Here is a 16,048-nt window from a genome sequence, read left to right on the forward strand (position 1 = left end):
GGCCCTGGGTTCCTCCTAATGCAAGAGTTCCTGCAAGAGGAAGGCATTGATGCTATGGACTGGCCCGCCCGTTCCCCAGACCTGAATCCAATTGAGCACATCTGGGACATCATGTCTCGCTCCATCCACCAACTGTCCAGGAGTTGGCGGATGCTTTAGTCAAGGTCTGGGAGGAGATCCCTCAGGAGACCATCCGCCACCTCATCAGGAGCATGCCCAGGCGTTGTAGGGAGGTCATACAGGCACGTGGGTCCACACACACTACTGAGCCTCATTTTGACTTGTTTTACGGACATTACATCAAAGTTGGATCAGCCTGTAGTGTGGTTTTCCACTTTAATTTTGAGTGTGACTCCAAATCCAGACCTCCATGGGTTGATAAATTTGATTTCCATTGATAATTTTTGTGTGATTTTGTTGTCAGCACATTCAACTATGTAAAGAAAAAAGTATTTAATAAGAATATTTCATTAATTCAGATCTAGGATGTGTTATTTTAGTGTTCCCTTTATTTTTTTGAGCAGTGTATATATATATTACACACACTTCACCAATCTTTGTGTTAATACATAAAAAGAATGGAAGGATTAAACTTGCATGTGCAAATAAATAGTACAATAAACGGTCACTAAATTTGTCCAACTAAACAGAATTATTGTCTTTCAATAGTTAAAATTACTTTTTGCACAAAAAATGAAGCAGCATTCAAGTCCAGTTAGTCTTCATACTGCAAAAGCTTGGAGTACATTCACAATCTATATGAATAAATTATCTCAATTTGTTTTCAGTCACCATTATTTACATCAACACCGCAATTAGACAGAATAGTACCATATATTCACTTTATATTTAATTGTATTTTAAACATATACAAAAATTACTCTTTTATATTCATATATATATATATATATATATATATAATATATTTGTATAACACAAATTCACAATTACTGTAGAAATATGGTTTTATACATTTGATAGCACAGCTTTTATTCTCCAAGTCATAAGTACTTCACCTATACTTTTTCATTGTCCTTATAAAATCTCGCAATTTGAGCAAAGCTAAGGTATATCAATATATTCTGAATAATAACCTGAAAACATTTAGTAAAAATAATTATATTATCAAACTTTCTCACAATATCTTGAATATTTTAACTCGTAATTTACTGGATATTGAAGTACAACGTACCAGCTTAGCTTGGCACAAATTCAACCAGGGTCCCTCCATAGGATTATAGGTGCTTGGTTTTGCTCAAGAATGTCACAATTGATGCTACATTTGACAAAAATAGTAATGAAACATTGTTAGGGCTCATAAGGTATATGATTTTGATTGTAATAAAAGGGCACCAAATGTCACAATATAATAACGTCTCTTTGTAAACCTCACCGGTTTGCAATGAGAGAAACTTCTTTATGAGAGAGATCCCAAAATTTGAAAACACAGAGAATGTATCCAAAAAACATATCCAAAGACCATTATAACCATGAAAGCATGCTGTAATGTCAGAACTTAAAATGAACATCCATCCAGAAATGGAACAGAGTGAAATGCCTATTCTGGTCAGCAGCATTGTTAAAAAATATATATACATAATTCTCACATGAATACTTTTCCAATAGTGCATTCTCATAATAAACTGAGCTTAAAATGAAGACACCGACAGTCATTTGTGTTCTACAGAGTGGTGCTGAAAAGCTCAGCAAAATTACTTCAAATCATTGTGAACAAACTATTTTGTTTTTAACACAAACAGATGAGAAACAATGTTACAACTTTTCTGTATGGAAATTCTTTAGGAGTTGAATATGGGGGTGTGTGACATTACATACTCCTTGGTGCAATTGCAGCACATACGTGTAAACACAATGTAGCCAGCAGATGGCCCTGTAGGGTAGTCTTGTAATCTAAAATAAACCCTTTCAGATGTGGGATTGAATATTGCTTCTACTTTTAAAATGTAGCTAATTTGTGCAAACATATACATTATTGAGCAACTACCAAAAATCTACCTTATATAATGTAGTGACTGGTTGGGTATAACAATCAATATAGTGTTAATACACTAATGAAATAAACCGGTGGGAAAACCTATAATAATTAAATAATAATTGTTGATAAATTGGCCCTGTATTAAGGTAGGATTTTTATTTATTTTTAACATTTAATTTAAACAATTTAAGAACATTGTAAACATTTTATTTCTGTACCAATCCTCTCGCTACTGTTCATGTCTTTATTGTGAATTAAAATATTTACCCACGGCATATACAAAGTTGAGGCAGTGTTTATGGTGATTAGAATTCCTAAAGAGCTAGTGTGTTTTCATGCTCTGAGAGTAAAATGAGAAGCTACAATGAAAAAGGTACAAAATAAAAGGCAATATAAATACGCAAAAAATGTCCAAATAAAAACTAAGAAAATTGCTCCAACCTATAGCCTCAGGCTGAATGACAAAAATGACTTTCCTTCACATCAACTCAAGAGATACAATTCCTGTTTACATAAAATTCATAGATAAGTTATAAGATATGTATCCTATAGTACATTTGGCACTAGTACTTGCCATTGGTCCAGCAATCGGCAAATGTCACTGTTCCTAGATAAAAACTGGTTGTATACATTTCCACAACCCGTTGGGAGAGAAGCAATGGTGTTATAAAAAAATATTTAAATTGTGCTCTCCCTCAAGATTACTAAGTCCACAGTTTTCTGGAAATTCTTCAGAAGAGACACAGCAGTTTCATGTTCCATGTGTAAAAAACTATGTCCATTGGCCTGCAATGCAAAAATTAAGCAGAGGGTGAACAGAGTGACGTGAGTGAGAAGTGGCAGGGCGGGGCAGGGCGGCACGGAGAGGACTGGGAACAGCCCTAGCTCAGAGGAGATAAACAAACAACACTGTCAAGGAAAAGAGGAGAGACAAAGCAGAGAGATGCACACAGGAAGAGGAGGAGGTCATGCTGTAAAGGAGAGAAGGAGGAGAGAAGTGGATCTTTAGAGGTATGTCCTTCAGCTAACACTTGCATCTGTGGAGAGAGAAGAGAGGTTTCTGCTTCTGCAGGCTACGGGTGGGCAAGGGGCGAGGGCTTCTACTAGCACACATTTAAAGCCACAGAGATACAAGAGACATGCCAATAACTGTAGGGACTTTTCCAATCCCATTCAATTGTATTGGCACAGAGAGCCTGGCTTGTTCATGTAGGCTTCACTGTCAGGTGTTTGACTAGCCTCGACAGTAGCTTCACATGGACCAGGAATCTGACAATCTACAAAGGGTACAGTTCCCTCTCTGCACTATGGTAAACACTTACTTTGACAGCGTCAATCCTATGTACGTATGTGTGATGGTGAGTTCCCTTTAAAATAACAGCCGTCTACCTAAGCTAAATACAACACCACATCATAGTGTGTAATTCGTGTCTTATCGCATGGGGTGGCAGAGCTCTTATGCTCTTCCTAAAAGGTTGACTCCTGAAATATTTAGAAAAAGAGACTCAGGGATCTGATGATACTGAAGTAGAAGGGAAGACTCAAAAGAAGAAAATAGTTGAGAAAAAATGGCTGCAGGGCTTTCAAGGTTATCAAAAAAGTTGAGGTAAGGTGACGTATCCACAAAGCATCTCAGGAAATATGCTAGGAATCCTATTAAAAATTGGTTTAAGACAACAAAAAACCCAGCTCAGAGTAGGTTTTAAGATGGATGTTAAGACGCTGCTCTGACAAACACAGGAGTCATTTAATCAATTTACAAGTTTCACTCAGCTGGTAATCATGAGAGTTTGAGGTGCCGTAAAGGAAATATAGTGATGACGCACATTGATATTGTTTGATTGGGAATAACCAATCGCGATGAAGCATCGCCAGCTGTGAACTATATCACACTTCTGATAATGTTGAATGTGACTGTAGGCTACACGAAATGTTGAAATGGTAAAATGTTTGAAATCATTTTCACCCGACACGATAACTTTGCCTATTCTTAATTATTGCCTACTATGTTGGCCTGCATAACCTTTTTTTAACCAATTATGATAATTGTTAAAAGTTAAATTTCTATAATATTACCGTTATATCAACACACTCGTCACTCCCGTTAAACAACTCTATATCGCTTTGGCACAGTAGGCATCAAGTCAGGTTGTATCATTTTCATCAAACACAATCAAAGCTAACATAGGCCCTAGTTGCCTTCAATTGCCCAAACGATAGGCATGGTCAATTTAGGAATCTTTTTACCAATGTGATATTGTGCTCCAAAGGGATAACTTGAAATAACTTTATGTATGTTAATTAAATAATTGAAAGAAAAATATTGTGTTTATTTATTAGTCTAGTGGTTAATACTGTAAGTGTTTGAATATCATGGGAAATTGCCCTTGTGTGAAATCATTGTGAAAAGCACAAGGGGGAATTGTTGCATGTAGTCTAGGTCTAGATTACTAATGGATTGATCAGATACAGTGCCTTGCGAAAGTATTCGGCCCCCTTGAACTTTGCGACCTTTTGCCACATTTCAGGCTTCAAACATAAAGACATAAAACTGTATTTTTTTGTGAAGAATCAACAACAAGTGGGACACAATCATGAAGTGGAACGACATTTATTGGATATTTCAAACTTTTTTAACAAATCAAAAACTGAAAAATTGGGCGTGCAAAATTATTCAGCCCCCTTAAGTTAATACTTTGTAGCGCCACCTTTTGCTGTGATTACAGCTGTAAGTCGCTTGGGGTGTGTCTCTATCAGTTTTGCACATCGAGAGACTGAAATTTTTTCCCATTCCTCCTTGCAAAACAGCTCGAGCTCAGTGAGGTTGGATGGAGAGCATTTGTGAACAGCAGTTTTCAGTTCTTTCCACAGATTCTCGATTGGATTCAGGTCTGGACTTTGACTTGGCCATTCTAACACCTGGATATGTTTATTTTTGAACCATTCCATTGTAGATTTTGCTTTATGTTTTGGATCATTGTCTTGTTGGAAGACAAATCTCCGTCCCAGTCTCAGGTCTTTTGCAGACTCCATCAATATACGACTGATTGTTGTCCTATGGACAGAGTCTCCCACCTCAGCTGTAGATCTCTGCAGTCCATCCAGAGTGATCATGGGCCTCCTGGCTGCATCTCTGATCATTCTTCTCCTTGTATGAGCTGAAAGTTTAGAGGGACGGCCAGGTCTTGGTAGATTTGCAGTGGTCTGATACTCCTTCCATTTCAATATTATCGCTTGCACAGTGCTCCTTGGGATGTTTAATGCTTGGGAAATCCAAATCAGGCTTTAAACTTCTTCACAACAGTATCTCAGACCTGCCAGGTGTGTTCCTTGTTCTTCATGATGCTCTCTGCGCTTTTAACGGACCTCTGAGACTATCACAGTGCAGGTGCATTTATACGGAGACTTGATTACACACAGGTGGATTGTATTTATCATCATTAGTCATTTAGGTCAACATTGGATCATTCAGAGATCCTCACTGAACTTCTGGAGAGAGTTTGCTGCACTGAAAGTAAAGGGGCTGAATAATTTTGCACGCCCAATATTTCAGTTTTTGATTTGTTAAAAAAGTTTGAAATATCCAATAAATGTCGTTCCACTTCATGATTGTGTCCCACTTGTTGTTGATTCTTCACAAAAAAATACAGTTTTATATCTTTATGTTTGAAGCCTGAAATGTGGCAAAAGGTCGCAAAGTTCAAGGGGGCCGAATACTTTCGCAAGGCACTGTATGTTTTGATATTTCTTCTTTTAACCACTCCAAAGCAATTACATGTGGCGCAGGAACATTTTGCATTTTTGTCATTTAGCAGAAGCTCTTATCCAGAGCGACATGCAGTGCATTCATCTGAAGATAGCTAGGTGGGACAACCACATATCACAGTCATAGTGAGTACATTTTTCCTCAATAAAGTAGCCATTAGCAAAGTCAGAGCTAGTAACTACTGACTCGCTGCCGTGCTACACTTTTCTATTATCAAGACATCTGCTGGTTAGTCTTCACTTGTTAGGACAGCTCATGAGGTCTCCTAAATATCTGGCGACTAGGTGGGACTCTTATGAAAGAGGCTTCATGCATAGCTTTTATTTTTACTCATAAGAGTAGGAGTAAAATGTCTCTATTCTCAGCACAACCAATTTTCTACTATTAGACGCTTTGTAGATACGGGCCAGGTTGTACTTTGACCTTCACTAGTATTTCAGAAACAAACCAATTCATCCAGCACATTACATTGCTGGTTACTACTTCGTTTTCAGGCATCTAAAACATCACATTAGGAATCTTATCATATCAGTAAAGTTACTTGTATGTGATCCACTTAGATTAAATCTGTTTCCATTGGCCTTTATTAGGAAACAATAACCACTCTTCCTTTTGTCTGACTTAGGGACAAGTAAAGCATGTTGGAGGTTTGACAGGTTTGACCATGCTCACTTGGCTAGACACACGTACATCCAGCACAAAATGCCACATGCAAAGCCTCTACAGGCAATGTGGAGGAGGGAGGATGCGCTCACAGACTCAGAGGACAACGATGATCGATGCGGTGATGAAGAACACGGTTACCTTCAGTATTTTGTCCCCAGGCTGTAGCAGGTTGGAGGCCGGTCCATCAGGCTGTACCCTAGTAACAAAGATACCCTATAAGTCAAAAGTGATATGAGATTAGGAACCACATGGTGAAGATGGTTTAGAATCTGTGCCTTTCAAACTGGTTGTTTGTTGCTTTTGTTTGTATTTTCCTCAAACTCAAGATCTGTGCGTGATTTTGATTGACATGCTGTTGCAAACATAAACTTGATAGGTTTAACTAGTCTGTAAAAAGCAGACAACTATCATAAGGATTTTTCACAATCTAAAAAAAAAAATGGAAGTCTATGTGTGCTGTTGGTTAAATTCAAGAACTAGGTGTACTTACATGGCATTTACATCTACCTTTAATGAAAACATTTTAACAGTACTAAAATAGTTACTTTAAAAAAAAATCTATATTTCCAAAAATATGGACACTGGGGGGGGATGTTTTTTCCATTGCATGTTTCCAAAAAATGGCTAGTCAAGGCAGAGATTATAAGTATACCAATCTTTGCATGCGTTTAAACTATATAATACTATATGAAGAGCCTCAATCAACGCAGTTAAACCTCACTTGAACCCGAATTACGTTACTATCATCTAATGACTCAGGTATTATTACAGCAGGGACTCCTTGAGGCATCACGGGAAAGCAGGCTCTCAGAAGATATCCTCAGCAATCAGCATGCACCACCTTTCAGTGGGGTGTTAAGATGGGAGATGATATGCACACAAAATATACAACACATTCAATGGCTATAACAATTTTTACAAAATTGAATCTGAGTTCAATTCCTATGGCTTACAAGACCTTCCCCATACAAATCTAATGTCAATGAGAAAAAACTAGGCTTTGATATTTTAAAACGAATAATAAGAGAAAATGTTGCCAGTGGCAACAACATAACTGATTTCGGAAAATTCTAAATGGAAATCTATAAACATTTTTCTCACTGGTTCTTTTCTTTGCTGTTACATGGCAACAATACATTATTGAACTATTTGACATTCGCCAACCTTATGACTGACTACATTACAAATCATTGCTGCAAAAGTGTTGCCTTTTCTTGATTCTTGCTCATCATTGGCATATAACAAAACGGTTCAAAGTTAACCAAGTCAACTGCAGCACCCCATACAGCAATGCAGCAGCACCTGTTACCATGGAAACTCTGAAGTGAAACAGACAGTGATGTGCAGTGGTTATTGAAACACCTTAAGGAATAAGAGAAAAATGGAACATGTTCCTGTGGCACAGACTGCACAGAATCAGATGCACACAGAGAACATTTAGTTGCTTTAATCTTACCATGTCAGAAGGCTTGAAAGGGTTCCCTTGGCCACTGATTCCCCCTGAGATGCTGAACCCTAAACCTGGATTCTTCTCTATCCGCACACAGAACTGCCAAAAGACACAAAAACAACATCATGCCAAAAATAGACATTTGGTATTGTATAACTGTGCAATTACATGGTGCAACATCTCTCCTCTCTATATACCGCTAGCCATAATATAGGCCTCTCAGAGATCTGTTGGTGACAGATTGAGAGAAAGGGAGAGAGCGGGAGAAAGAGTGAAAAGATGATTGAAATGGAGGGGGTGATCGAGAGAAACACAGACAGACAAAAACAGAGAAAGAAAGAGAAACACCGAGACAATCAAAGAGACATATAGAGACAGAGAGAGAGAGAGAGAGAGAGAGAAACACTGAGACAATCAAAGAGACAGATAGAGAGAGAAAGAGAGAGAAAGAGTAATGGCCAACCTGCTCCTGGAAGTCGTCCATGCTCTTCTGGCCTTTGGTCTGGATGAGGCAGCGTGCACTCTGGGGACGGGTGGTGGTGGCCATGGGCAGGGGAGACTGGTACTGTTGGATGGATATCTTGTTGATGGCACCCTCATACTGCTGGTCCCGCACTGAGCGGTGTGGGGGTGTGGCCGATGTGGATGTCACGATCATGGTCTGTGATTGGTGGGGGTGGTGGTGGTGGCCGCCTGCCTGTGGGTAATTCAACCCGTTAGGCAAAGAGTCAGGAAGCTGCAAAGATGCAAACGTCACGTCTTACAAAATGGCAGATAACATACAGATGAGGTGCAGCATGCTTCTTCAAACCTGAATTACCACATAGAAACGTTCCTTCAAAATAAATGTTATTTGTCACATGCCCTGAATACAACTGGTGTAGACTTTACCGTGAAATGCTTGCTTACGGGCCCTTCCCAATAGTGCAGTTTAAAAGTAATAATTAAAATAAAATAGTAACACAAGAGGAATAAAATAAAATACACAAGAAAGGAGCTATATACAGGGAGTACCAGATCAATATGCAGAGTTACGAGGTATTTGAGGTAGATATGTACATGATTTCAAACCGATTTAAAAACTAACAAGGCCACTTCAGTGTCGTCTACATGATATATACTGAACAAAAAATATAAACGCAACATGCAACAATTTCAAAGATTTTACTGAATTTTACAGTTCATATGACGAAATCAGTCAATTGCCATCAATAAAATGCAATTGTGTTTGTTGTCCATAGCTTACACCTGCCCATACCATAACCCCACTGCCACCATGGATCACTCTGTTCACAACGTTGACATTATAAAACCAACGTCTGATGTTGTGAGACCGGTTGGATGTACTGCCAAATTCTCTAAAAGGAAGTTGGAGGCGGCTTATGGTGGAGAAATTAACATTCAATTCTCTGGCAACAGATCTGGTGAACATTCCTGCAGTCAGCATGCCAACTGCACACTACCTCAAAACTTGAACATCTGTGGCAGTGTGTTGTTTTAGAGGGCCTTTTATTGTCCCCAGCACAAGGGGCACCTGTGTAATGGTCATGATGTTTCATCACCTTCTTGATATGCCACACCTGTCAGGTAGATGGATTATCTTGGTAAAGGAGAAATGCTCACCAACAGGGATGTAAACACATTTGTGCACACAATTTGAGAGAAATAAGCTTTTTGTGAATATGTAACACTTATGGGATCTTTTATTTCAGCTGATGAAACATGTGACCAACACTTTACATGTTGCATTTATATTTTTGTTCAATGTAAGTAATAAAACAGGACACACAACCCACAGTTTTCTCTGTGCATTAATAATTCAGAGGAAGCCCCTGGTCTACCCTTATCATTATTCTTGCACTGATGGTTAGAATGTGACCACAATGAAATGACTAAGACACTGACAAACAGAGGTTGCCATGGAGACCAGGCAAGAATGGAGCACTGCTGGAATGAATTATGGCGCTTAGGCATTCCACAAGAGGAATAAAATAAAATGCACAAGAATGAACCTACACAGTACCAGATCAATGTGAAGAGGTACGAGGTATTTGAGGTAGAAATCTACATGAAGGCCATAGGTTTTAAAGCAGATTGAAGTCCCTGGTCTAACTTTTCATTATTCTTACACTGATGGTTAGAATGTGACCACAGTGAAGTGACTAAGACACTGACAAACAGAGGTTGCCATGGAGACCAAACAAGAATAGAGCGCTGCTGGAATGAATCATGGAGCTTAGAAATGACTCCTGACATTTAAAAACATTGACATACTGTAGCAATCACTTAAGTGATAATGACCGAGAAGCCGGTGTTTGGAGGATATATTGGCACGGGGATTGTGCCAATATATCCTCCAAACACCGGCTACGTTCTTTCTACATATTGTATGTTCAAGTTGAGGGAGCGTGCAATTGGCATGCTGACTGCAGGAATGTTCACCAGAGCTAATGTTAATTAATGTTAATTTCTCTACCATAAGCCTTTTTAGAGAATTTGCATGACCAACATATTCAAATAATGATTGACATATTTTCATTAAAAACGTTCTTTTGATGAATTTATTCATACTATTTCATCCTTCCACAAGATATAGTCCCGACATAAATCTAGGGTTGCTACCTAAGCCGGCTGGTCGTTCATTCTATCGGTTCGGTTGCTAGAGGCGTGACCCAGTCTTTCAGTCTTTTTGTCCTGTATCTATGGCCGCAATGTTCCACTGGAATGCTACCTGGCAACTTTCTTATCTCTTGCTTGCCAACTACGACTAACTTACAGTCACGTCAAAAGTGCAGCCAGAATATCAGCAAAGTAGCTGCATTTGCATTTGTTTAAGCAGTTTTCTAGTGACATTTATTTGGATACATCCATAACAATGAGCTATTGACTCTTGATTTTGCCTGGCATACAAAAAGTACTCACTCATAAGGACACTGTTGTTTCAGAGGAGCTAGCCAACAACACAGCTAACACAATCACTTCAAACTGAAACTGGAAAAACTACAAACTAGCTGCACTTCGGTTTTTTATACCTTTAAAAAAAGAAATGTCTTTGTATATATATCAAGAAAAATGATGCCAGCTGAATAATATGATTTCGACTGACTGAGAAATGCTGCCTAGCTGTTTGTCTCATCCCGACACGTTTATTTATATGGGACAGCTGGAGATCGAATTTCAAAACTGAAACAATGTTGTAAAATGTCAGAAAGACAGACAACAAGGTTTATACAAATCTCCGCTGTTGAAAGCGAAATGTTAGTGTAAAAGAAATGTGAGATAATGTCTAGATGTTTTTATAGTGGAGATCAAGTTTATAAATTGCCTGGCTGGGCTGATGAGACAGTGGATTGTGCAGTCCGATGGAACAGAGTAAATAAGAATTTTAACGTCATAGATTTAGGCGGTGGTGACTTGTGGAATGGACACTGGCTGGAATGCGGTTTTAACCAATCAGCATTCAGGATTAGACACACCCGTTGTATAAAAGTAAATAAATGAGCCCATTTAAAAATAAATAAAAAAAAGGTGGAGGAACCTTAAGAAGTACAAAAGGGACAAGACCGGGAATCATGACGCATATGGTTTTACAAGTGCCTTCAGAATGTAATCACACACAGACTTTTTCAACATTTTGTTGTGTAACAAAGTGGGATTTAAAAGGATTTAATTTACATTTTTTGACAAGGTTCTACACAAAATTGTTGTCAATTAATGGAAAATAAAACACTAATATATCTTGATTCCATAAGTATTCAACCCCCTAAGTCAATAAATATTGTCTTATTTCACTGCAGAGCCCCCAGCCCTGCTCAATATGCCTTAGATAGCCCTGGAGTCCCACCCCCCACACATGCCGTGACCTCACCTGGCTTAACTGGTGCCTCTAGAGACAAAACCCCACTCATCGTCACTCATTGCCTAGGTTTAGCTCCACTGTATTCACATCCTACCATACCCTTGTCTGTACATTATGCCTTGGATCTATTCTTCCACGCCCAGAAATCTGTTCCTTTTATTGTCTGTTCCGAACGCACTAAACAACCAGTTCTTATAGCCTTTAACCGCACCCTGATCCTACTCCTCCGCTCCTCTGGTGGTGTAGAGGTTAATCCAGGCCATGCAGCCCGGCAACACCGGCAACGCGCTAGCGTCCCACCTGGCTAACATCCAGTGAGATTGCAGAAGAACAAATTCAAATACAACATTTTTAAAATTCAGAAAAGATACAACTATTTTACATAGGTTTAAAGATTAACTTCTTGTGAATCCAACCACGGTGTCAGATTTCAAAAATGCTTTACGGCAAAAGCATACTTTACGATTATTTGAGAACATAGCCCAGCAGACAAATCATTACAAACAGTAACCAGCCAAGTAGAAGAGTTACACAAGTCAGAAATATAGATAAAATTAATCACTTACCTTTGATGATCTTTATAGGGTTGCACTCAGAAGACATTCATTTATTCAATAAACGTTCCTTTTGTTCATAAAGTCTCTCTTTATATCCAAAAACCTCAGTTTTGTTTGCATGTTTTCTTCAGTAATCCACAGGCTCAAACGCAGTCACAACAGGCAGGCAAAAAATTCAAATTGTATCCGTAAAGTTCATAGAAACGTGTCAAATTAATATTCAATCCTCAGGTTGTTTTTAGCCTAAATAGTCGATTACATTTCAACCGGACAATAGCGTTGTCAATATAAAAGGTAAACAAGAAAGGCACTCTCTCGGTATTCTCAGAATACAAGCCTGAAACAATTTCTAAAGACTGTTGACATCTAGTGGAAGGCATAGGAACTGCAATTTGAGTCCTAAGTCAATGGATACTGTAATGGCATTGAATAGAAAACTACAACAACAACACAAAATATAATATCTACAATATCCAGACCCCTTCTACAGCCGGTACGGGGCATGGAACCCCGCAGATCCCCTATGACTGGAATACCGACATAATCTCCCCGAGGACTCCAACAGGCCCCTCAGGCGCAATGCCCGCTGAAGGCCCATTCTGCTAACCAGCTAGGCCTGCTAGCTACCTAGAGCTACTTGGAACCTTACTAATTCCACGACTGGTCTATCGACATCACCGCACAAAGAGGCAAAAACAGACTTACCCTCATCGCGACGTCCCCCAAAGGCTAACTTTCTAGCCCCTGCTATCTGCTTGCTTGCTAACCTGTTCTGCTAACTGCTAGCTTGCCTGCCCGGTCTGCTAACTGCTAGCCCCTGCTAACTGCTTGCTTGATAACCCGGGCCTGCTAACTGCTAGCTTGCCCCGTCTACTAGCTGTTAGCATCGGCCTGCTAACTGTCTGAATCGCCGTGTCCCCAGCCAGCCCAACCACTCACTGGTCCCACATGTTCACTTGGCTATGCATGCCTCTCTCTAATATCAATATGCCTCGTCCATTACTGTCCTGGTTAGTGATTGTCTTATTTCACTGTAGAGCCTCTAGCCCTGCTCAATATGCCTTAACCAATCATGTTGTTCCACCTCCTACATATGCGATGACATCACCTGGTTTAAACATTTCTAGAGACTATATCTCTCTCATCATTACTCAATGCCTAGGTTCACCTCCAATGTACTCACATCCTACCTTACCTTTGTCTGTACACTAAGCCTTGAATCTATGCTATCGTGCCCAGAAACCTGCTCCATTTACTTTCTGTTCCGAACGTGCTAGACGGACAGTTCGTATAGCCTTTCGCCGTACCCTTATCCTACTTCTCCTCTGTTCCTCTGGTGATGTGGAGGTTAATCCATGTCCTGCAGTGCCTACCTCCACTCCCACCCACCAGGTGCTCTCATTTGTTGACTTCTGTAACTGTAAAAGCCTTGGTTTCATGCATGTTAACATTAGAAGCCTACTCCCTAAGTTTGTTTTACTCACTGCTTTAGCACACTCTGCCAACCCAGATGTCTGAGCCGTGTCTGAATCCTGGCTTAGGAAAACCACCAAAAACCCTGACATCTCCATCACTAACTGTAATGTTTTCAGCCAAGATAGAACTGCCAAAGGGGGCGGTGTTGCAATCTACTGCAAAGATAGAAATACAGAACTCTGCAGGCTATCTAAGTCTGTACCCAAACAATTTGAGCTTCTACTTCTAAAAATGCACCTTTCCAGAAACAAGTCTCTCACTGTTGCCGCTTGCTATAGACCTCCCTCTGCCCCCAGCTGTGCTCTCGATGCCATACGTGAATTGATTGCCCCCCATCTATCTTCTGAGCTCGTGCTAATAGGTGACCTAAACTGGGACATGCTTAACACCCCGGCCATCCTACAATCTAAGCTTGATGCCCTCAATCTCAAACAAATTATCAATGAACCCACCAGGTATAACCCCAAATCAGTAAACACGGGCACACTCATAGATGTCATCCTAACTAACTCACCCTCCTAATACACCTCTGCTGTTTTCAATCAATATCTCAGCGATCACTGCCTCATTGCCCGCACCAGTAATGGGTCTGCGACCAAACGACCACCCCTCATCAATGTCAAACGCTCCCTGAAACACTTCTGCGAGCAGGCCTTTCTATCGACCTGGCCGGGGTATCCTGGAATGACATTGACCTCATCCCGTTAGTAGATGATGCCTGGCTATTCTTTCAAAGTGCCTTCCTCAACATCTTAAATAAGCATGCCCCTCTCAAAAAATGTAGAACTAGGAATAGATATAGTCCTTGGTTCACTCCAGACCTGTCTGTCCTTGACCAGCACAAAAACATCCTGTGGCGTTCTGCATTAGCATCGAATAGCCCCCGTGATATGCAACTTTTCAGGGAAGTTAGGAACAAATATACACAGGCAGTTAGAAAAGCTAAGGCAAGCTTTTTCAAACAGAAATGTGCATCCTGTAGTACTAACTCAAAATAGTTCTGGGACACTGTAAAGTCCATGGAGAATAAGAGCACCTCCTCCCAGCTGCCCACTGCTCTGAGGCTAGGAAACACTGTCACCCCCGATAAATCCACTATAATTGAGAATTTCAATAAGCATTTCTCTACCGCTGGCCATGCTTTCCACATGGCTATACTCCTACCTCGGTCAACTGCCCGGCACCCTCCACAGCAACCCGCCAACGCCCCCACCATTTCTCCTTTACCCAAATCCAGATAGCTGATGTTCTGAAAGAGCCGCAAAATCTGGACCCCTACAAATCAGCCGGGCTAGACAATCTGGACCCTCTCTTTCTAAAATGATCTGCCGAAATTGTTGCAACCCCTATTACTAGCCTGTTCAACCTGTCTTTCGTATCATCTGAGATTCCCAAAGATTGGAAAGCTGCCGCGGTCATCCCCCTCTTCAAAGGCGGTGACACTCTAGACCCAAACCTATCCTACCCTGTCTTTCTAAGGTCTTCGACAGCCAAGTTAATAACCTCTTGGAACTACCCATCCCGGATCCGGGAGAATTGTCATCAACTGACACTAATTAGCATAATGCAACGGACAAAAAATCTTACTAGAAAATATTAATATTCATGAATTCACAAGTGAAATATAGTGAAACACAGCTTAGCCTTATGTTAATCACCCTGTCATCTCAGATTTTGAAATTATGCTTTACAGCCAAAGCAAGACAAACATTTGTATAAGTGTATCGATAGCCTAGCATAGCATTATGTCCAGCTAGCAGCAGGCAACTTGGTCACGAAAATCAGAAAAGCAATCAAATTAAATCGTTTACCTTTGATGAGCTTCGGATGTTTTCACTCACGAGACTCCCAGTTAGACAGCAAATGTTCATTTAGTTCCATAAAGATTATTTTTATAGCCAAAATACCTCCGTTTGTTCTTCACGTTTGGTTGAGAAATCCACCGGAAACTGCGGTCAGAACAACGCCGAAAATTTTGCCAAATTAAATCCATAATATCGACAGAAACATGGCAAACGTTTTTTTATAATCAATCCTCAAGGTGTTTTTCAAATATCTATTTGATAATATATCAACCGGGACAGTTGGCTTCTTAGTAGGAGCGAGAGAAACAATGGCCGCATTTGTCTATTACGCACAAATCACTCTGAGAGCCACCAGCTGACCACTGACGCAATGTTGTCGCTCACGCTCATTTAAAAAATAAAAAAAAGCCTGAAACTATGTCTTGTGACACTAGACACATTAGGGAAGCCATAGAAAAAGGAATCTGGTTGAT

General features: G+C 40.0%; 1 protein-coding gene across 18 annotated transcripts in view; it reads right to left on the reverse strand.

Annotated features, from left to right (window-relative positions):
- Window positions 1-2,226: 2,226 nt before the first annotated feature.
- LOC110521548 (leucine-rich repeat-containing protein 7) overlaps window positions 2,227-16,048 on the reverse strand; it is a 138,698-nt gene continuing 124,876 nt past the window's right edge. For 4 of the 18 annotated variants that reach the window (XM_036968959.2, XM_021599153.3, XM_021599155.3 and 1 more), the window contains 4 exons: window positions 8,342-8,614; window positions 7,885-7,977; window positions 6,567-6,641; window positions 2,227-2,782 (listed from right to left, as the gene is read on the reverse strand). In XM_036968959.2, coding sequence (XP_036824854.2) covers window positions 2,675-2,782; window positions 6,567-6,641; window positions 7,885-7,977; window positions 8,342-8,614 — 549 coding nt within the window. In that variant the 3' untranslated portion in view covers window positions 2,227-2,674. Of the gene's footprint in view, window positions 2,783-6,328; window positions 6,642-7,884; window positions 7,978-8,341; window positions 8,615-16,048 lie in introns of those variants that run through there. The other 14 variants (XM_090231535.1, XM_090231529.1, XM_090231534.1 and 11 more) reach the window with 6 other exon arrangements.

The sequence above is a fragment of the Oncorhynchus mykiss genome, chromosome 4 (genome assembly GCF_057628025.1).
Source record: "Oncorhynchus mykiss isolate SJ-2025 chromosome 4, ASM5762802v1, whole genome shotgun sequence".
Classification (NCBI taxonomy): domain Eukaryota; kingdom Metazoa; phylum Chordata; class Actinopteri; order Salmoniformes; family Salmonidae; genus Oncorhynchus; species Oncorhynchus mykiss.